The following is a 21,965-nucleotide window of genomic DNA, read 5'->3' as shown; positions in this document are numbered from 1 at the left end:
GCTCAAAGCATTTCAAATGAGAAGGAGCCGTGGAGACACGACCTGCAAGGCTGACCACTGTGTGATCACTTTTCCTTTATTTACTTATCAATAGGTCACATAATTATATAGGGAAAAAAAAATCAAGCAAGCCTTATCATGACAAGATTAGAAGCATCATCAAACCAAGCACTGGCAACAACCCCTATGCCACTGGCACCGCTGCCCAGCAGAGCCAGTGCCAATCCCTGCACTCCTGTGCCCTTATCACAGACACCTGAGCAGGGCTGAGCGTTGCTCCCAGAGTGGTCCCTGCAGACAGCAGCTGCTCCAGCCGTGTCTCTCCCAGGGACTGGGCTCTGTCTGGGCACCTTCCAATGGCTGGAGCAGGCAGCTTGGTTCAATCCAAATTTCTGGGCAGTGGCAGCAGGACAGTGCCCTGCTCAACCCAAACCAGCGAGCTCAGAAGTTGAAAGAGCAGATTCAACAGGTTGGCAAGGGTGGCACTGCCTGGATGGGACTCCATCCAGCTCTCCTCTCCTGCTGGACACTGAGGAATCAAGGGACCTTATTTCCCTGGTGCTGAGGAACCACAGGACTCCGTGTTTCCCCCCATGTCATTTCACCCTCTCCAAATTTCCCTCCAATTAACACGCTTTTTCAGCCCGGTGGCAGCAGCCACTTGCCCAGCCTGCTCCATTACTGCTGTAATCCCTGAGCCCAGGGCTGTCCCTCCTCCAGGTATCAAATCCCCAACACATCCAAACACTTTCGCACCGTGTTCCCACTCATCAGATCTTCTGCCAGGCTCAGCCATGCACCTTTCCTCTGCCTGCTCCATGCTTCCCAAACTGCAGTGGTGACTGATCTGCAGGGCAGCTCTAGGCTCGGGACATCACTTGAGGTGACCAGTTCTGCAGCAGGGACACACAAATTCAGTGCTGTTGACACTGGCCACCAGCTGGTACTGGCACGTGTCTGCAGCCTGCAGGGTGGCCACACTGGAGGCATGACAAAATAAATCCTGCTTGAGCCAGAGGGCACACCAGCCATCCACAACTGCATGCACAGGCACATGGATGGATGGGGCAGGGCAGCACTGCCCTGTGGGAACAAGAACCTGTGGGATGTGCCAAAAACCCTGCAACAGCCCCAGCCACAGCAGCTACTGACACTAGCCAAGAGGGGGAAAAAGCCAAATATTCCTTCTGCAGCATTGTGAATTATGCAAAGATTTCCAGTGGGGCGGCAGGATAGTCCAAGGACAAGCTGCTAAACAAGTTCTGTGAACTCATATATTAGATCAGTTCATCTAGTTGAGGTGTCATCTAAATATTGTCTAATATTTAGTAATTTAATTGTAATAATGGCTCCAATGATCTAAAATACAAGCCAAATAGAGGAGCACTGAAGCTCCGTGCTCTTGCAAACCCTTGTTCAACAAAGTTCCATCAAGAAGCTGGAGACTGATGCAGAATTCAGCTTTCTCATACCAAAAAGAGGTCAGATCTTAAAAACCTAATGAAATGTTTTCAATGTTAGAGCCCCAAGTCATGCCTTGGGAAGAAGCACAGAGTTCCATGTAAGGCTCCCTGCCTTGGGAGCTCAGAGCTGCACCTTTGGGGGTTCACCTTCACTTCCTTTGAACTCACTTGAACAGAAAAGGGCTGATGGGTGTCAGGAGGAGGAGGGAGTGCTGGCACAGACATACACACACACACACACACATGGCCAGGGGAGAGTAGCAGCTGTTCCTCAGCCCTGCAGCAGATTCCATATCATGCTGAGATTTGCTGTGAGATGGCCACACACCAACTGTATGGGGGCAGAACCCTGCCCCATCTTCCAGCAAGCACAAACTCAGAAGGAGATGACACAGGGCATCCCTGCCTGGTGCCTCACCCAGTCATGACACAGAGCAGCATCTTCCTGCATCTGGGACAAACCCTGCGAGCAGAGCCTGCAAAAGAACTACAAATAAATAAGGAAATAAGTTTTCCTGGCCTTGTCCTGGCCCAGAAATCTTCTGCCATCCACGCTGCTCCCCACCCAGCCCCAGCATGTTGACACAAGCCTGGTGGTTGGGAAGATGCCGGCACAGGAGCTGCTCCAGGACAGCAACTGCCGCAGGGGCTGGGAGCCAGCTACAGCAAAAGCTTGTTGAGACATTTTCTGACAGTGAAAAAGAGGAGGTGAACACCACTCCAGATACCATGGCACTAGGATTATCCTGGAGATGTTAGCATGAATTCTGTCTTCAGCTTGGGAAAGGCAATGCCTGCAGCTTCACTAGTGGCCCCCCTACACACCTGATCCTACGCATGGATGTTCTGCTCTCCTGCCAAAGGAGAGGGTCCTATGGAAGCAAATACTGCAGCTCCCACACACACTGAACTGAATGAGGTCAGCTGGAACAAAGCAGGGAATGAGAATGGAGCTGGTCATTTCTTATGTGGGAATAACAAGAGCAAGGTGGTACTGGGATTATTTTCTTTTGCAGGGAGAGACTAGGAAACAATCACCAGGGTTTTATAGATTCCGTGTCAGAGAAAAATTGAAGGGAAAAGAGCAGAGGCATTTGTTATATAAAAGACTCATCATTAGAAATGAACATATAAAATTTAATAGCTTGGTTTAAAATACATTTTCAATTAAAAAACAGCAGGCAAAACAAAAAAAATCAGTTTCATAAAACATACATGACATTGCTGCTACTGTTATAAGACCCGTGTCCCAGAATATCTTATAGAGGAAACAATCATCAGATTTAGTTCACGTACTTCATTAAGCAGTAAAAAGAAATAACATTCATGTCAATCTTACCTCTAAGGAGACTCTAAATCTACTTCCCTGACCCTAGACCAAGTTTCCGTAATAAAACTTCCATTTTTCAATAAAAATGTGTAAATATATATATGTATTCTATATATCAGGTTTTTAAAAAAGTTCCCTTGCCATAGTAAAACTATTCCCGTGACTGCCGAAGGGAAGCCCAGGCAGGAGGCGTTGGCTGGGTATGAGTCCTGTGGCTGCTCTGCTGGCGGTGGATCCCTGCACAGGGAGGCAGGTGTTGGCCAAGTCTCTTCAGCATCGTGCTGCACATCAGCCTCTCTCCTTCGGCCTCCAGCCCACGTGTTCTGGCCACATGCCCACAGTCAGAGATGCCTCTGTGTGGAGTTTGCTCAACTCCAGCCACGGGGCAAAGAGGGGAGCATGCAGTGCCCAGAGCATCACCAAGTCTCTGTTTGGGCCCATCAATGAAGGAGAAGGAAGGAGGGGGGAATAGAGAGGGGAATGGAATGAAGCAGCTCAGGATTGATCCAAATACAAATTCCAAAATACTGTATTTTATATAAATCATTAAAAAAGAAGGTGGGGAGGGACTTCAAGTGGTCACCTGGACTCACCACCAAGGGAGAATCAATTACACCTGTGACAGTCCAGAGATACCTTTGCTCAGCCTGGCTCTGAAGACCTTTGATGCCAAACCATTGCCTCCATGGGCAACCTGCCCTTTTCACTAGAGAAAACTTCCTCAACACCCCACCTGAATTTCTGTGATTTACCCCTACTACCTCCTTGTGCTTGCCATGGATAAGGGAGGGCACTTCTGTGGGTCAAGGAGGCTGCTCCCATCAATCATTCCATCTGAACATGACCCTCACCAGCCAAATCCTGCAGGCCTTCCTCCTGAGAAGCCATGAGCTCTGGCCAAAGACCACATGGTCTGGTCCGTGCTCCAGTGGAGGCCTTGGCGATGCCAAGCAGAGCCAAAGGGGGAAGGTCTCCTATTTCTTGCAGGTCATGCTCCCGTTGACCAACTCAACAAGGTATTTGCCTCCCTCTTCCAAACAGCACCATGACAGAGCTAAACAACAGTAGGTTACAATTTGTTAACCATTACGCAGAATTGTTAATTATTAAGTAAAATCATATGCTACTTTTCCAGACTATTTCTCCAGTCTCTCCAGGCTGGCCTTCATGTCCTTGGTGAGGTATGTGCAGCTTTATACTGTCTGAAAACGTTATAAACCTCTTTCAATACCCAGATACCTAACTAAAGCTCTGACACTGGACTTGGCACTCATGTTCATCTGCTCACTACGCAACGGAGGTTTTTGCCTTAGTACTGCCCTTCAAGTGCTCCTCTCTCACTTGCTATTAACCAAAGAGTGCCTTTCCTTCATAGGCACATGCACAGGATGAGTAAATAGCATAGGGCAGTACTTTTCAGAGGTGTCTGGAACTCCAAGCTGGGGCTCAGGATGCCTGCTGTATCCACTGAGTCTCTCCGGCTCAGCAGTGGGTCCATGGTATGCACAGACACCAAGAATGCATAACCTACTTAGAGGCCCTACTCCCTGCTTTAACACTTGGCCTGCTGAGCCGTGCCTTGCCTGTGCATTTCCATTGTTGACATCCTAGGCCTTGCAAGCTGGCTCCATCCAGCCCATGGGCTCCATCCAGCCTGAGCTGCTGGTGCAGGCAGCATCCAGCTAAGCCTTAAGTACACTGCTACAGAAAAAAATCCACCCTCCAGGAGACCTTTTTTCCGACCCCCAAACACGAGACTTCGAGAGAACTGCATCTGCCCAGCTCCTCTTGCAAACCAGCTCTCAGACTTGGCCCAAATTACCTCCCAGGACAGCAGTACACAGCTGTTTCAGGACTTAGTGGCAGTTCATGACAGAAAATAGGACTTCCATCACCTGCCTGTGCATGAGGATTTAGGAGAGAGCTGGTATCTTTTTTTCCTTCTACATAGGAAGATCCATGTTTAACAAGCAGGTCTCTTGTGCCTTCTATGAATGTACAAACGTGTGCTCACCTTTGGTGCATGATAAGGGTTTGTCCATTTTTAAATATCTACATTAAATATGTTTTCTCTGTATATGGCATCCTTTTAGATGGGCTTCATTGCATATATTCACGGTATATACAGAACACCATCTTTTATATATATTATATATTGCTTATATGTACACATTTACAAACCTTCAAAAATATATTGCACTTATATACAATATAGCTTCATCTGATGAGAGTTCACACAGTTACTAAGGCGAGTTCTTCATAAGCAAGGCAGTTTTACATTCCCCCCAAATGACACAAGTGATTTCAACAGTCTGCCCTGGTCACAAGTAAACATTATAGACTTTTCTCCAACCTGCATGTAACTCCTACTAGTATCAAGTAGTAGTTTTGCAGCTCTCCCTAGCAGAAAACAGTCCAGTAAAATGGTATTAGCTGATAACAGGCTCAAACATGGTTACTGAATAGATAAATAAGATATCACCAGTCTAAAAGGCCACCTTCCAGGAGATTTTCCCTCCCATACCTACTAGTGGTTAATGCACTAGTAAAAATATATACATGCTCTCAATTTAATTGCCAGTCTTTCCTTGCCCATTTCAAGTGCAAATAAGGTCATGAGCAAGAACACAAACACAAATGTATTAGGCAAAACCACTGCTCTGCTCCCCAGAACAAGTCAAAGATCTGGCTTTCTTCTGGAGGCGATTAGTGTTTTGCCCAACATACTGAATTATGGGAAAATGTTCACTTGAGACCTCTGTTTAAAATCCACAGTGATCTGTGATCTTAGATCTCAGTAAGAGTGAGCTTGTAAGATCCTCCAACCTCTTCAATCTGCAGCTGGAAGGTATCTTCATTAGAATAGTGTTTCACAATATTATCATCCATGTTGACCAGAATTCTGGAAAAACAAAATAGATCAGGTATTTTACAGTTCTACATGCCAAAGAGAGCAAAGGCATTCTCAAACCTAAAAAAGCCTGGACTACCCAAGGGTAAGACAAGATCCCTGCTCATCTCTCTCTGACTCATTGCTTCCCATAGCAGATCTGGCTGTTCTGACCCAGACCTGCCATTAAGGCTGGCAGCCACACTTCTCAGGGTTTGAATGAAAGGATTAAATCTGGCTCCTGGACCAGGGAGGGAGGAGTCTTGGAACCAGCATAATCCTTCTGAAGCTGCAGGCACCTGGGGCTCTGAATGGGTTTGCTTGTCAGTTATAAACTATCAGCACAAAACCCCACAGAGCTTGCAGAGAAGAAACCACCCATGCTTGCCCGCTTCTTTCATTTGCCACAAAGTTCAATACCTGTGTGTTTGTGTGCACACATGCACACAGAGCTGTGCTTAGCAGTGATTTAGATGTCACAGACTTTTAAGCTTTTGCAGCTGTTCTGGTGGGGTAATTTTGCTATGGAAGCAGAGCCCTGGAAGGGTGTCATTTTCTGGCTAGAAGGAGAAGGGGCTGAGACACCAAACTGACTTACAGGCAACCCGAGAAAATTACTGAGAAATTAAAAGATAAAACAAAAGCAGACAATGTTCAGAAACTCAATTACTTATGCTACAAAATAAAAAGATGATGAAGTATGGCCTCTGGGAGAAACAGACACTTCACAACTAAGTTCTCTTCAATTTAGCCCACAAAAAGACAACCAAGGTTCAGTAATTGTAGCCAAACGCAGACAGAGTGAACCCAGTCACCGCTGGAACAATTTAACATGGGTTGAAGGAGGTTCCTCATTATTGGGAGTCTTTTAACAAACTGAACGTTTTCCTCTGACATGATCAACTCTGGTACAAATAACAATTAGCTCAGTGAGGTTCCATGATTTGTATTTATCCAGGAAGCCAGACTACATATAGGATCCTTCCTATAGTCTTCCAGTCTTCAGCTCTGTGGATGATGTTGGAATGTGTGTACTTGCGCGCACACACACGTAACAGCAAATGGCATTCACATATCTGCAGTGCATGGAGGAATTATACAGCAGATCTGCCTACACATTTGAAAAAGGTTCATATTCTTATGCAGTTGTTGCACAGGTACATACTCACCCTTTTTTACATTTTTTGAAGATTTTTCCTATTTTATCAAAAGGAACATCATACTTGTCAGATATCTAGAACAGAAGAAAGCAATGATTGGTGAAGCAAGAAGACTGCTGTCACTGTCTTTCACTTCCGATTTTACAGAAAGGAACAACAACAACAAGCCTGCAAATGAGGACATATTTATTGACCTATAAAGGCAACAATAAATCCCAAACTATAGTGTAAATCTACAGATCAGAACTCCTTCTCTGCATTTAGCTAACCTCTGTGCAAAAAATTTAATCATGTTTGAAACCTGGCTACTTACTTCTCATACAGTGACCTCCTGCCCCTACACTCAAAAGCCCACCCATTAAAAGCCCACTCCACACCCTGACTCATTCTCTCTTGGCCCTCTGTTCTCTTAGCATACTGAAAACCATTTTTAAATTAGTGTCAGAGGGATCAAGTGAAAATTAGTCATGACAGTGGCTGAAAGAAGAAAATAGCAACAGAGAGAAGACTTCTGCTGCTACGGGCATGAGGTGATCAGAAACATTCTCTTTCCCCACCAGGGTGACATCAGTGTGGAGCCACAGCCACTGACCATGGCACTTCCACTGCACAGCCTCCAGAAAGTCGGGAGGTCAGTAACCTCAGCTTGGTTTACTTTGGCAAACTGCTGCACCGACAGTAAGTACCAAACCAATACACTGCTTTGACATGCAAATGTACAGGGAGTTTCCCCCAAGCTACAGCTGTGAGCACTTGGTTCCTTGCTTTAAGAAATCCAAGTGTAACAGCAAAGGTGCAGCTTCACTTCAGGACCATGGGGTAAGGGAGGACTTCACAGCCTTCAATCCCTCTCTCCATCAGCCCCCACCTTCCAGCTGCCAAAGCCTCACAGGCAGGAAGAGATAAAGATTCTGGTTACAGAACTATGTCTACAACCAAAAGTTAATGGCCAGACCTGTCCTGTACATCCCCCAAGCCCATTCCCTGAGCAGAGGCATTAGTCACAGAAAAGAGACAGACAGAAACATCAGTTTTGAGCTCATGCCAAACATTACACCATTCCTTGGACTTAAGCTCTGTACTTCCCTTGCTCTGCAGCAGCAGGGATAGTGGAAATCTATTTTCGAAGTCAAGCACCAGAGAGCAATTTCACACATGTGCACAGATTATATAAAAGTCTTCAGCAACACACAGAAGCTGGGACTTGGAGCTCTGCATTAGAGGCCTGTGAAAGGGCAATGGAGGGCCCCAAACATGGCTTTGAAAGGCTGAAACAAACCCAAGCCCATGGACACATCCTGAAAATCACTCCATCTCCTAACAAAAGTACCCTCTCTGACAAGAGGAACATCCAGTCATCAAGCCTGACACACCTGGATCTTCAGGAGTGTTCTTACATCCAGACCCCACAGATGTGAGGTAAGGTACTTAAAAGACAAGCTTCCTGAATTCCCTTAATAATAAATTAAAGTATTATTTGCATTATTTTTCACGTTATTGAAAGGAAATCATTATTTTTGTTATCCAGAAGAGCAGAAATATGTGAACACAAGGTGTGACTGAAAGTCTAACTCCTGTGACTGGCCAGTGTGTAAGGTCTGGGTAGCCAGGGGTTTTTCTCAAGGACTATAAACCAACCTCGTCACTTACCGCTTCCATTAGGCCTTTCAGAGATGGTGTCTTTAACATTAGTGCATCAAAGACTTCCTCTGACTCTTTTCGGACATACAGCAACACTGCAAAGCAATTTGGAGAGGAATTAACTGTGCAGTTGCTTCTCAGGAAAAATCTATCCCACAGTGGCGAAGCACAGGGGGACATCCACAGAGGATCTTATGAAGAAATACTCATAGATGCATTCAATATACAGTTAAGACTGTAGCACAAACACACACAGCTAGGTTAGCTCAAAACTTACTTCTTGCACATAAAGCCATGGTATGCTCAAGCATCTTTATTGTCAAAATACTTTTGTATTTTCTTTATTTTCTCTATTATTAGGAAAAAAGGTCATATTTGAAACAAAGAAAGGAGGAATATACAAAACACAAATCTTTGAGATTCTTGTGTTCCTTCATATCTTACGGTTATTTGCAGTAAGACTTTTCACAATCAAATGATTTGACAGATGCTATCACAGCAGGTGAAGCCATCCTGCCCACCTCCTCATTTTTAAATAATTTATTTGTACAATTCTGTGCTCCTCCTACGCTGTCTCATCTTTCTTCCTACCCCTTGCTGTGTTTCAGTAATACTCTTACTACCAGAGCTGACATACAATGCAGGCCTGGTCTCCTGCTAGGAGAGGAATGAAAGAGCAAGAACCCCAATTAGGTAAGCATCCCTAGTGTTCTCAAGCTAGCACACACTCATTGCATGTAACATCAGCCTCATTAAAAACTGCATTAAGGCTAAGGAATAAGCCAGGAGAGCAAGAAAGCTTGGACTTTAACAGCTTCGCTGTCTTTAATCCATCTTCTAATGACTAGGTATTGCAGCCTGGATTGTTTGCAAGGGTTCATCCGCCACAGCTTTGACATGCCTGCAACATGGAACAATTACTGACATTTCTAATGCAACAAGATGAACTCAGGACAGCACAGCACCTTGATGCACTTCCCAATTTCCCTGCTAATGGCAGGTTTAAAAAGGGAGGACTGTGGATCTGAAAAAGGAAGACAGGACACATACTCTCAGTTATAGCACAGGTCAGATGAGAGTGAACCAAAGGAGAGAGAATCCCATGGGCCTTGTTTTATGGCATACAGCAATATCAAAAAACAAGAAGTCTGATTTCCTTCTATAAAATTCATCCTTCCCTACTAGTTTATCCAGACTGCAGAAGTGCAGCCCCATTACGGTCAGACTTGCTGGACTCAGCATTTGCTGCTCCATAGGTTTATTACTTCAAGCTTTGTTGTGGTCCTTCCAAACACAACGATCATCAGGCAGGTACACCACCTCCAACACCCCAAAGGGACCTCTCATCTCCTTCCACAACACCACCGCAACATGAAATTGCGAAGACTGAAACTCAGTTGAAAATTTGCAGAATATTCTCTTGGCCTGGCTTTCAGAGGAGAACATCCCATTTCCTGGCACCATGACAGATGCAACAATTTTATACCCAGAACCAGTTCTTGGTGTTCATTGCTTGAAGTCCTGGAGGAGATTTCCAGAGTATTTTGTAGCAGATTACATGATGAATTCTCTGTCCTAGTCTATTAGGGATACTGGTAAGCTGCTCACCTCGTCTTGCCTCTCTTTCCTTATAGGTTCAGAGCCCATTACTGTCTGAGCTGGCAGAAACCCCCAGAAATCCTCACAATGTAAAATATTTGCACAGCTGAACCACATCTTGATACATGAACTGTCACTACTCAAAGCCAGAAAAATCAGTCTGAAGTATACATCAATATGAATTTAAAAATTCTTTAACCTCAGATGCATCCCTCTATCATGACAGATAAATACTCCAAAAATTAGGTCTCTGAGAGAAGAAAATACCTCTTTTTGGCTCTTCTATTCTGGCCATCTTATTTGGAGTAGCAATAAAGTCCTCTTCACCAATATAAGCTCCTCTCTTCAGATTGGAACTGTCATTGACAAGGCAAAAAGTTAGCAGTGGCACAATTACAGAGACTTATTCCTCTGTCTGAGGGCAAGGTGTGAGGAAGTTGAAGGGCAGCTCTTACCTTTCACCCTCTAGTTCTTCTGAAGCGACAGGAAGGACCTTTAAAAACAAAGGGGAGATTTTGTGAATATTTCATCCAGAACTAGAATAAATTTTCTCTTATAATCTTTCAAAGCTCAATCAAATGACACTTTGGCTCCAAAAGCCAGTAAACATCTTCTTAACCTTTTTTTCATAAAAAGTAATAAAGGCTCTCAAATAAGAGACAGGAACAAAGAGGAGCTAACCAGTTTTCTACCTGGACTGGTGTAGAGTTTTCTGACAAAACTCAGCACTAGGGCCTTTGTACAAAAACATGCTGGAATGTCAGCCTTACGGATACAAGTTTATTCTCCATCCTTGCTAGGAGTTCAGGCAATGCTCTTAAAAAGTAAGGCTGAGATTATGCTGAGCATGGCACAACTCCTGGCACAGCAAAGTTCAAGATTTTGAAACCTGGTTGCATGCTAATTTTTCCCCTCCAGTTTCCTGTAAGCTGGAACTTTCCAGGAACACTGAGGCAGGGCACTCTGGCAGTGGATCACACAGCTGACACATGCCAGTTCCACAGGATGGATTTGCACCCTGCAACAGGCATCAGGAGGAGTCTGTGCTGTACAGCAGCACACCAGGATCCTAAGGGATGTTACGAGAGAAAACCACCCTGCAATTCATGTAATAGAAATGCTCTGGAAAAAACCTTTCAGGTTCACAGAAAATGGACTTGATAGGAAAACAGTTTGATGGCGAAACACCCCCAGTTAACTCCAGCCAATGTATCTTGGAGCAACATTGCTTGCCCACATGAGACTCAGCCTGTATTTGATTACAGCACTGATGCAGTCTGACATTTCATATGTACTTATGCACACAGATCCCAGGCCTTTTGCAAATACATCTCAGAGCCTCTTCATCTGACACCCATGAGCTTTACTCACATGAGCCCCACGCTGCAGGTTTGCAAAGTGAACATCAGGGATGAACAGGACAGGCTGAGTGTCTAGGTCCATGAAGGGCTTGAAGATGGTGATGTCAGTACGTTTGTGTGAGGGAAGCATGGGCACTTTGACATCAGAAACTGCAGAGACAAAGATCAGGATAGAGAATACCGAAGGCCCTGATGTGGCCCTACATCATTTAAAAGGTACATACATACACTGCTGAACAAGGGTTTTCTGCAGTCAGGGTCAAAGCAAAAAGCTCCTGTGGTAAAGGAGTTTGAACTTTGTTTGTCTACCTCTCAACTGAGAGCCTGGGTCCTGAGGACTTGTTTCACAGAGTAGTAAAAGCTTTCTCCACCTCTCCAACTGAGCGGCTCAACCTTGTCTGGATATTAATTGGGATGGAGAATAACCTGGCACTCAGCCCAAGAGAGAACCAAGGTCTTCCATGTACCAAATCAGCCATCCAAACAGAGTGCAATACCCAGGCCCTGCCCCACCTTCTCCCTCTCCATTCCCTCAAAAGCTTGCTGCTGTTCCTATGCCAGGAGGATACAAAGAAGACAAAGGGACAACTTACATGTTCCCAACTGGGAGCATCTTAAAGAGACAGCACCCCAGAAGCACTATACTACAGAGGTAGTATAAATACTGGTTTGTGCAAGTTGTTATATTTGAAGTTACATTTTGATTCCCCACTTCCAAGTTTCACATTCTGGTTCCTCTCATGGTTCATCCTGGTCACTTCAGGGTGCCAGCCCCCAGTCCATTCCCCTAGGATCAGCACTGTCTCCCACAGAGCCCTTTGGCTCTCACAATGTACCAGCTGATGTGACACAACCCACCAAGAGGGCAGACTTCATCCACAAGACCCTCTGAGGAGAAAGTGAGGCAGGAGGTGCCCTAAACTGCATTTCAGACACATTCATGTCAAACTATCACAGTTGAAAACTTTATTTTACCAAGTGGAAAAATATCCATCTGAGGTCAAAACAACTGCAAATAAAACAAACATTTTTCAAACAAAACCATTTCTCATGTCCTCAGTAGAAAATACACTATTTTCTCCTTGAAAAACTATTTTTTTAAAAGATTGCTGAATTTCTGTAAAAATAACTTTGACCAAAAGCCACCAACTGCTTCTGCTGTTGAAGAGTTCATGTACACATGGCATTTGTGATCCTGGAGGTGAGTGTAACAGCTTATGGCTTCAAGGAATCAAAAATTTCCCACATAAGAACTAAAAAGCCAAACATCGTACTTTCCAGAAAAATAAGGATCACGCTGGGCTAAGCCCGAGCCTAGAAAATTAACATTGGAATGCAGCTTTTGTAAAGTCGTAAGATCCTGGGAAAGGTGTACTGAAACTGCCCTCCCTTTCCAGCCATGATGCAAAGGGCTGCATGCAGTAATCTTCTGGGAGCCACTGGGGCTACTATGCTACTACATTTGTGAAACGCTAACAGTGTGCTAAACCTGCCTCTTGTGGTGTACTTCAAAAAAAACCCCAAAAACCCAGCCCTTTCCACAACTTCCCTTGAGCAAATGGGTTCCTGTCAGCATTATCTTCTGAAGCTGCTCCAGCAGCCTGTACCTGCTGCATCAGGAAAATCCTGCCTGGCGAGCTGAGAGGTGTGTGCTGGCTGAACCAGTCGGGCTGTGAACAGCAGAGCGAGCGAGAGCACGCGCCTGCCCCGTGCCAACAAAGAACAGGGAGATTTATCTTCCTCTAAGCAGCTCTGCTGGTGAATAACCAGTCATCCAAACACAGGATCTGTCATCTGCAGCAGCTAAAGGAAGATGTTCAGCAGGAAGAAACTCCTCATCCTTTAAGTACTACAGTGCAGAGGTCTCCACATGCTTCATACATGCAGAAACTTTGAAATTACTTGCTAAAGACCACCTTGCTCTAGAAGAGAGAGCATAGGGCTGAGGCCGGAGGCTCAGTCTCAAGGCTGCCACGGCCTTGCTGAGGAGTTGCAAACACATTTTTAACGTAAGTTAAAACCTAAGATCAGGATCAAGCTGAAAATAGTTGGAACTCATTATTCTCACTGCCACCTGGATTGGGAGAGGCTCCAGCACTGGCCAAAACTTCCACCCTCACCCTACCACTTCAATTGCTACAACCCATACGTGACTGAATACACAGCAGGACCCTGTCTTGGACAGAAAGAACTATACAGAAAGAAGCCCTAAATGACCCAGTGTACTGCAAAACTCAGTGGCTGTTCCATAAGGAACTGCTTAAAACAAGCACTGGTCCACAGAGGATAAAAACTGACTTGAGAGTTCTACTGCACAAGCTATTTGTAGCCAAAATGAAATCGAAAATTTAAAATACTGATGGAATAAATTCTACTTACAGGCATTCAATTGAGAGCTGGGATCAGTGCACTTGCCTTTTCTTTTGCTTTGCTTTCGCTCTTCATCCCTGATCTTCCTCTCTGCTCCCTGTCAGCCAAGAGATTAAGGGAAAGGCATGGGGGAATGAAGAAGAGGGGAGGAGAGAGAAAGAGAAGGTATTTTTAATTTTTTGAGGTTTTTTTCCGCTGCAGAGGCAGGAACACCAATTCTTCCAGAGCTGTTTGTGGAGGTCAGTTCCAGAGTAATTGAGCTGCAGGTTTGCCAGAGTGTTCCAGCTTTGAGATCTGCTTACTTTTGAGTCCTATCATCTAATGAAATCCAACAATCATATCCAAGATGCAAACACTTGCTTTTCTTTCAAGTCAGATGAAAATACAATGACAAAGGATACCCACATCTATAACAATTGTATAAAGGATTTAAATAAAAGTACAGTTGAAGTGTTTAAAACAATAAAGAATCGCAGGTTCCCCAGTTTAGGAGTTTCCTTGACTGTCATTAAAATCTACAGAAGTCACACCACACTTGGATCACCAAGTGCAAGATACCTCCTGCATTTCACACGGAGCCTGCAGCAGTTGCACCAGCCTTCACTGAGCTCAAGCTACAGATGTGGACGGCTTTAAAGCAGGGATTATCTCTTCTCTTTTCATCAGGGTCAGGCCGTGGTGGAATCCAGATGCCCTAACTGGGTTCATGCCTGCACTGTTCCTGGCCTTCCAAACCAAGCAGCAGAGGGGACAGTGCAATAGTACCATTTTTTCTGCAAGGTGGGGACAGCTATGATGGAGAAAGAAAAGGAAGGAGAAGCTTTGGAATAGTGTTCATTCCTCCAGCTCTGCCCAGACCTCACACGTGACTGCGGGTTAAGTCAGGGATGTCACATTGCCAGCTGCATGAAGTGATAAGCCCACAGGAGATCCCCAACACTCAATGCTAGTGCTACCACTAGGTCACCAAAACTTGTATATACAAGTTCTGCCTGTCTCCCAATACCCTCCTGCAAAGCAGGGCAAAAGGTAACAGTTACCTGGCCACACCAAGCCATTATTTGTCGTTCCTTCTCCTTCAAAGCTGCCAAAACACACTCACATCCTCACATGGTACTGGAGGAACACTTGATTAGCTATAGCAAATGAGGTGTCAAAACTCCTGTGGCCATGGGGTGGGAATCTGTGCCTAATGGTGCATGGGAGAAGGGGAACAGCCCTCCTTATTTCCCAGTAAATCAACGTTCTATAGATGCCAAGCAGCCTATGCCTGCTGGTAGCACTGGGCTTATCTGCACCAGCAGTAAAAAGGAAAATTAGCCAAGATATTTGATACACATTAACACAGATCATCTTTTCCTCCACCCAATGAGAGGGGAGAAAAGCAGCTTCAGGCAGCTGTGGTGAAAAAGAAAAAGTTACACATGAAGACACAAGCACTGCCAGCTTTGCTTGACTCAATAAAGCTGATATAGCTCACTACAGTGAAGACATCCCACCTAAACCTCAGAACAGCTGGACCTAAACCCCTCTGTGTGATCCCTTACCAGAGCAGTCACAACATCTCAGCTTGAGAACAGAAAGATTAGATTTGGTTCCAGATCGGATTTTCACCTTCCATGTGGAAATAATAAAGTTGTGCTACTCAAAGACTGTACTATAGAACAACATCTGCTTCCTCGTGGAGAACATGCTGATTCAACAAGAATTGAGAAAAACTCTCTCCTCTCATTCCCTGCTTGAAAGTCAGCTTGATGCAGGCTACTGGGGCCCAGGTAAATATGTCTTAAAACTCACATTAAAAAAACAAAACCAAGTTATGTGTTGGTAACAGACATAACTCGCCCTGGCAAGACACAACTTGCTCTGCCAGCAGAGTTCAGGGAGCAGTGGTTTCAAACTGAAGGAGGACAGTTTTATTCTGGGCATAAGGAGATTTTTTTTTCTGATGAGAGTGGCAAGGCACTGCAACAGGCTGGCCAAAGAAGCTGTGGATGCCCCATCCATGGAAGTGTTCAAGGCCAGGTTGGATGGGGCTTTAAGTAAGCTGGTCTAGTACAATGTATGCCTGACCATGACAGAGATCTAGACTAGATGACCTTTAGAAGTGCTTTGCAAACCAAATCATTCTGTGATCATGCGACTGAAAGAAGTATCCATGTTGCTGCCCATTCACATCAATGCTCCAGCAGCCTGGCACCCACTCTTTCCTTCCAACAGCATCCCACTCATTGGCTCCTACCATCCCATGAAAGCCTTTCCACAGCACTGCCCATCACTACTAGAGTAACAGCAGATCCTAGAGGGCAATACAAGCTCTGGTCTGTGGAACCCTGTATTTAGTTCTCCTCTTGTGGATGCATAACTGAGGTATCATTCAGAATAAGAGCAGGTCTTCTTCCTCTAGGACAGGTCAGCCCCATCCCTGCTCAGCCCAAATATTGCTGGGCCAAGCCTGAAGGAAGCTTGTGCCATAACATTCTACAGGGTGACACCATTATACCCATACTTTACAGAGGTCCTGAAACCACACAGGAGTAGATGAAAACCAAACATCCCAGGCACTGCAAGCACAGCCTTGACAAAGCAATAGAGGAGACATCAGTGTTAGGTGGCCATAACATCATAACCTTCTGCTGGTTTGTGTTTTTTTTTTTTTTTTCCCAACAGACCTCCACACTATAGATTTAGCCCTCCATGAAGAAAATATGGGTAACAGAATGTCTACAGGTAAGAGTGGTCACATGAGGAAAAAGACATTCAGGGCTGTAACAGGTGTGGATATTGTAGTAACAATGGTCCTCTAAACATTAAAAAGCAGCTGACTGATTACATACAATTCAATACAGGACAGAAAACAGGTGCTTCTTCTGAAATGCCAATGCTTTTACAGGAGCCTGGAGCAAGCAGCCAGCATTAGGGTCCATGAGTACATGGGGTTTGTGTATGATATATGATAGCACAAAGGGACTACAGGGATGGATTTTCTGAGGGTACGTTTATTCCAAGAAGCAGCTTCCCTCATGCCCAACAGAGACAATGCCAGTCAGCTTAAGATGGCCAAGGCCCATCGGCAGTGGTGGTAATGCCTCTGGGCTTATGTATTTAAGAAAGGGGGAAAATGTTCTGCAGCGACAGAAACAAAGTGAGAATATGTGAAAGCAGCTCTGCAGATCCCAAGGTCAGTGCAGAAGGGGGAAGCCAGGCACTGGAGCAGAGATTCTCCTGTAGTCTGTGGTGCAGCCCAAGGTGAGGCAGCTGTGCCCCTGCAGCCCATGGAGGTCCATGGGGGAGCAGAGATCCACCTGCAGCCTGTGCAGGACCCCACACCAGAGCAGGTGGATACCCAAAGGAGGTTGTGATTCCATGGGAAGTCTGTGCTGGAGCAGGTTTGTGGTCAGAACTTGTGGCCCCATAGGGCACCAACACAGGAGCAGCCTGCTCCTGAAGAACTGCACCCCATGGAAGGGACCCATGCTGAAGCGGTTTGTGAACAACTGTAGCCTGTGGGAAGTGTTCATGTTGGAGAAGTTAGTGGAAACCGTCTCCCATGGGAGGTGCCCTGTGCTGAAGCCAGGGAAGTGTGAGGAGTCCTCCTCCTGAGGAGGAAGGGGCATCAGCAATGTGTGAAGAACTGACCACATTCACCTGCACTGGCTGCAGGGGACAAGGGAGAGAATTAGGGAGTGAAGTTGAGCCTGAAAAGAAGGTACTTTAAGATTCAGTTTTATATTTTATTATCCTGTTCTGATTTTGATTAACATTTCTCTTTCCTTTCTTCCCTCCTCTTTTAATTCAGGTACAAGTTGCAAAGTATCTGGAAGAAGAAATGAGGCGAGTAAGCCAAAATCTCAAAGGGAAATAAAAGATGCACAGGCATTACTGGATTTGCTGAAATTTCTGCCATAGCTTGAAGGAAGCCATTAGAGTCTATATGCTGACTACACATCTGCCTTTCTATTAATCAATTTGTCTTATTAGCTATGGCACAAGCCTGTCAGTCATTTTAGCATTGTGTCAGTAATTGATTGGACAATTTAGGAGTAAAAGATCCCCCCTTACCCTGTAGCAAGTCTGTCCTTTCTGTATTATAAAGAAAACAGGTTGATAGCACACAGGACTCACAGACTACTTGGGTGGAAAAACATTAGATGAGACACCAGCTTCAGTCTCATCTTGAAATAGGCAAAAGAAAATAGAAAAAGAAATAAAAATAAAGACCTAATGAAATCTCATGAGACCCAAGCCTCTTGGGTTTACTGGCAAGTCTTTAAGATGGCTCTGGAGAGCCTTTGCTAAGTCCTTGTAAATTCTTTGCAGAAAGTATCACAACAGGAGCAGCCACAGGCAGCTCTCCCAGGTGTGCAGGAATGCAGATGGACCCATTTAAAGCCTGTAGATGGACAACAGAATGTGGCACGGTGAGTTAATGAGATGCTACAGCAGGAGCACAGTGCAGAGGGCACCACATATTTTGGGAAGTAAACAGAGACAGAACAACAGTGCATGAGATGAATCTTTGTGTCCGTGTCCTAGGGAACACCAGGCAAGATCACACAGCAGTCTGGCAAAGCCAGCACAGCACAGAGAGGGGAGTTACAGACCTGCCTCAGCCCTGCAGCTGCATGGAGAGGCACTTGAGGTATCACCTGAAAGAGCCTGCCCTATGAAGATGAGTTTGGATTCAAAGAATAAAAGGCCCAAATCAAGCAGGATATCAGAAAATAGGAAGTCAACATGGTTCACAGCAATCAAAAGGACTGGAAAGTCCAGGAAGAATTTATCACAGCCTACAACAATCTTGGTCACTCTGGAAATAATATTACACATTACTTGCCCTGGACCTTCAAAAGACTGCTTGGGCAGGCATAACCTGTTCCTACAGGTTATGAAGACTGGGAAATTTCCTTTCTTTGCAAACTCAGTTAAGTTTTTACAGCTGCTTTCAGCTCAGCTTCTTCTGTTTCTTTCACAGCTTCTGCTGAATACTGGCTTTGGGAAATGCATTAATTCTGTGTGCTAAATGCATTAGGCAGAGCAGTCAAATTACAGCACCCATCCAGCTTGCAAATGGGCTTTTTATGCTGCTGTATCTCACGGTGGTACATCTTTTGTTCACAAGCTCTGCAAGCTATTGGTTCGGGGGTTTTTGTAACAAATGCAGTATGAAAACACAAAGAAATTTAAAAGGACCAACACAACAGAATTTGGGCAAAAAGACAAGCCTACAGAAGCCTCCAGTGATTTCTCCTGCTGAAGGCTCTTCCCAGTGTCAGTCTGCCACTGACTGACCTTTCTCTAAAGTCAATGCTCAGGAAACTTAGCACTGCAGCATTTTGAGAGCAGCAAATTTATTTGAGGTCATCATAACATCTATGAGCCAAGTAGAAAGGGTTGAAATTTTTTCCTTGCAAAGGCTAAACACAGACAGGACTCTTCAGGGAGCCAAAATAGCAAGTGACACAATTAAGGAAAAAAAAAAAAAAGAAAAAAAAAAAGAAAAAAAAAAAGAAAGCTGCCAAACTGTGGAGCAGCCTTCCAAAACAGTCATTGGCACATGGATCCAAACCTACCTTGTCGCAGAAGACTTTAATTTGGCAGTAGGCTCTGTGGACAGGTTTGTTACTCCTGTTATTGTAGCTGTAAGTGTCAATCTGAAGATTCAGGGGCAGACCTTTAACTCCCTTCTGAGAGGAAAAATCTGTGCTGAGGCAGTTGACAGAAATGAAAACCTGCAGAAGAGGAAAGCAGCAGCTGTCAGTAGTGACACACACAGTCCTGGCTGACCACTGAGCAAGGGATACTTGGGGAGTGCTAAGGCCCAAATGCTGGTCTTTGCCACTACAAGCAGCACCTTCTTTCTTCTGAGACATCTGGTAAAATCCCCAAGAAGCAATATAACGTTCTTAAGTCTTTACATAAGCCACTGGGGGGACAAAGCCACCTTGTCCAAAACAGATTTCAACAAACTCTCCAAACTTAAGGAAGACTCCGCCCATTTTCCACCCAAGAACTCTCAGATGTCACCATCAAACTTTTAGCAAAAGGAATGCTCCTACAATCAATCCTCCCTGCTCAGTGTTTAGTAGCATCTTGGCAAGAAGACAACCATGTTCCAAAAAAATTATGTTACTCTGGGGAAGTTAAATCTTTCCGTGAGTTTTGCATGAACACAACTTATGCTGGAAAGTATTTGGTTGAGGTTTTTTCTACAGGCTATTAAAAGCTTTTAAAAAATATTAGGCACCATGTAATCTTTAAACACAGAAATAACACCATTATTCCAGTGAAGGTTTCTGGGCTTTACAATAAGTTGAACACTACTTTGAATATTCCTTAGTAAGACCTGCAATACCCTGTTAACATTCAGATGGAAAGGGTAAGAGAAACATTTCCATTATTCTTACAAAAAATTAATTACAGGGAAAATTAATTGCATGTTTGAACATACCTAATTTCATTTTCACAACTGCTTAAAAAACAACAAAAAAACCCTCTCAAAAACACAAATCACACACAACCAGAGAACAAGTCCAAGGCTGTTTAACAGAATAAAGAAATATCCTTAAGTGGATATGAGCACATAGACCAGAGTACTTTGTATCTAGATAATGGGCTTGCAGTGTGCCAGGCTTTTCTGCAGACACAATGCCTATTACTGGCACATCTCAGGAGCTGTAAGGATAAACTACCAAGAATTCATGAGCCACCAAGACCTGCAACGGCTTCCCTCCTCTCTGCCTGAAGAATAAAGGCTGGGAAAGCACTGCTTTAAAATGCAATCAAAGCCTTGGGAGCCAGAAGCACCTTCCCAGAGATTTTGCAGGAGCACCATCCCAGGACCCGATGGCTCACTTAGGTGGTGCTTCCAGCAGCGCTGCTTGAGTCTCGGCAGTGAGCTGGTGCCACCTCCCGGAGCTGCAGAGGCTCACACAGGCTCCAGAAAGCTACAGGCTTTGGCTTTGCTAAGTGCTGCTTATCAAGGTCCTTTCACACAGGTTCTGCAACATCCTTTACCAGTTTTAACAACGATGGGAAATGGAAATGTAAAACCCTGATCTGGTGATAGCTTATAACCACTGGTTTTCTCCCTGCCATGTGTAATACAGTTGTATAAAAAGCCACGGCAGGGAGGAAAAAGAGTGCAGAGGTGAGGGACTTCTCTCATAATAACTTGTCTGAATACTTGGGATTCACATGCTGCTTCCTGCAGCCCCTGCAGCACGGCAAACAGCCCCCCTATTCCCTCGTGTGCACACACCATCCCAGAGATTCCAATTCCAATGTCCCCACCAAGTCCTTCTGTGCCAAGGGACATGGAATGTGTGAAACACCACCCAACCCAGGCCAGCACAGCAACATCAGCAGAGCCCCGGCCCCTGATCTGCACTGCTGCCTCTGCAGGGAGTCAAGCCAGGGACATGCACAGGATGCAAGGTGAGCTGGTGGTCAGTGCCTGTTCACCCTCCAGCCTATGTGTCCCAGCATCCCACACCTGCATTGTTCCAAGACAACTTTTTGTGAAAGCATTACATACATCTCAAATCACAGTCAGGAAAATTATTTTAAAATAAGCTGTTTGCAGTCTTCCCCAGACTAACCCAAAGGACAGCTTTGCCTGCTCTTATCTACCCCACTTCCCTTTTTGCTACCTTTGGCTTTACAAGGGCATTTTGCCTGCAGTGCTGGTACACCCTGGGGGAAAGCTTCAAGGAGTTTGAAGAGCTGCTCTCACCACCTTGGGAGCTTAGTAATCAGATGTGTGCACAGCCTGAATAATTGCACTCCCTGAGCAGGGGTTTTGCTTTTTAAAAGACCCTCAACTCTGGTGTTTGCATATTTTTACATTTTAAATTTTAATTTTAAATTAACCTACACTGAATATTCACTCAACTCATTTCTGTAGGAAAAAATGACTGCATTCTTTAAGAAAAACTTGCCCAAGCAGCCATATCAGCAGGTCCACCACCACGTCGAAATTTCCGTGAAACCCCTCAAATGAGTTTCACACCACTGGACATCAGGAGATTCAGTGTGCAGCATCATTCAGCAGTTCTCTAGCACATGGTGTCACTTCTCTTCTGAGACTCCAAGTTCATGTTTTCAGTTTTTATGGCTTACTAGCCACACAAAGCCCACTGGGCTGAAGGT

At 44.9% G+C, this 21,965-nt stretch overlaps 1 protein-coding gene across 2 annotated transcripts in view; it reads right to left on the bottom strand.

Moving 5' to 3' along the window:
• Positions 1 to 2,579: 2,579 nt before the first annotated feature.
• Positions 2,580 to 21,965, bottom strand: part of GRHL1 (grainyhead like transcription factor 1) — a 41,509-nt gene continuing 22,123 nt past the window's right edge. For both annotated transcript variants that reach the window (XM_066179913.1, XM_066179912.1), the window contains exons 9-16: positions 19,388 to 19,546; positions 13,824 to 13,911; positions 11,455 to 11,594; positions 10,539 to 10,576; positions 10,351 to 10,439; positions 8,494 to 8,579; positions 6,853 to 6,917; positions 2,580 to 5,695 (exon numbers count right to left, since the gene is read on the bottom strand). In XM_066179913.1, coding sequence (XP_066036010.1) covers positions 5,581 to 5,695; positions 6,853 to 6,917; positions 8,494 to 8,579; positions 10,351 to 10,439; positions 10,539 to 10,576; positions 11,455 to 11,594; positions 13,824 to 13,911; positions 19,388 to 19,546 — 780 coding nt within the window. In that variant the 3' untranslated portion in view covers positions 2,580 to 5,580. The remainder of the gene's footprint in view (positions 5,696 to 6,852; positions 6,918 to 8,493; positions 8,580 to 10,350; positions 10,440 to 10,538; positions 10,577 to 11,454; positions 11,595 to 13,823; positions 13,912 to 19,387; positions 19,547 to 21,965) is intronic.

The sequence above is a fragment of the Chamaea fasciata genome, unplaced genomic scaffold (genome assembly GCF_029207755.1).
Source record: "Chamaea fasciata isolate MVZ Bird 193981 ecotype frontalis unplaced genomic scaffold, bChaFas1.0.hap1 SCAF_3, whole genome shotgun sequence".
Classification (NCBI taxonomy): Eukaryota; Metazoa; Chordata; class Aves; order Passeriformes; family Sylviidae; genus Chamaea; species Chamaea fasciata.
Note: the sequence above shows the minus strand (reverse complement) of the source record. Positions and strands in the feature narration are given on the sequence as shown.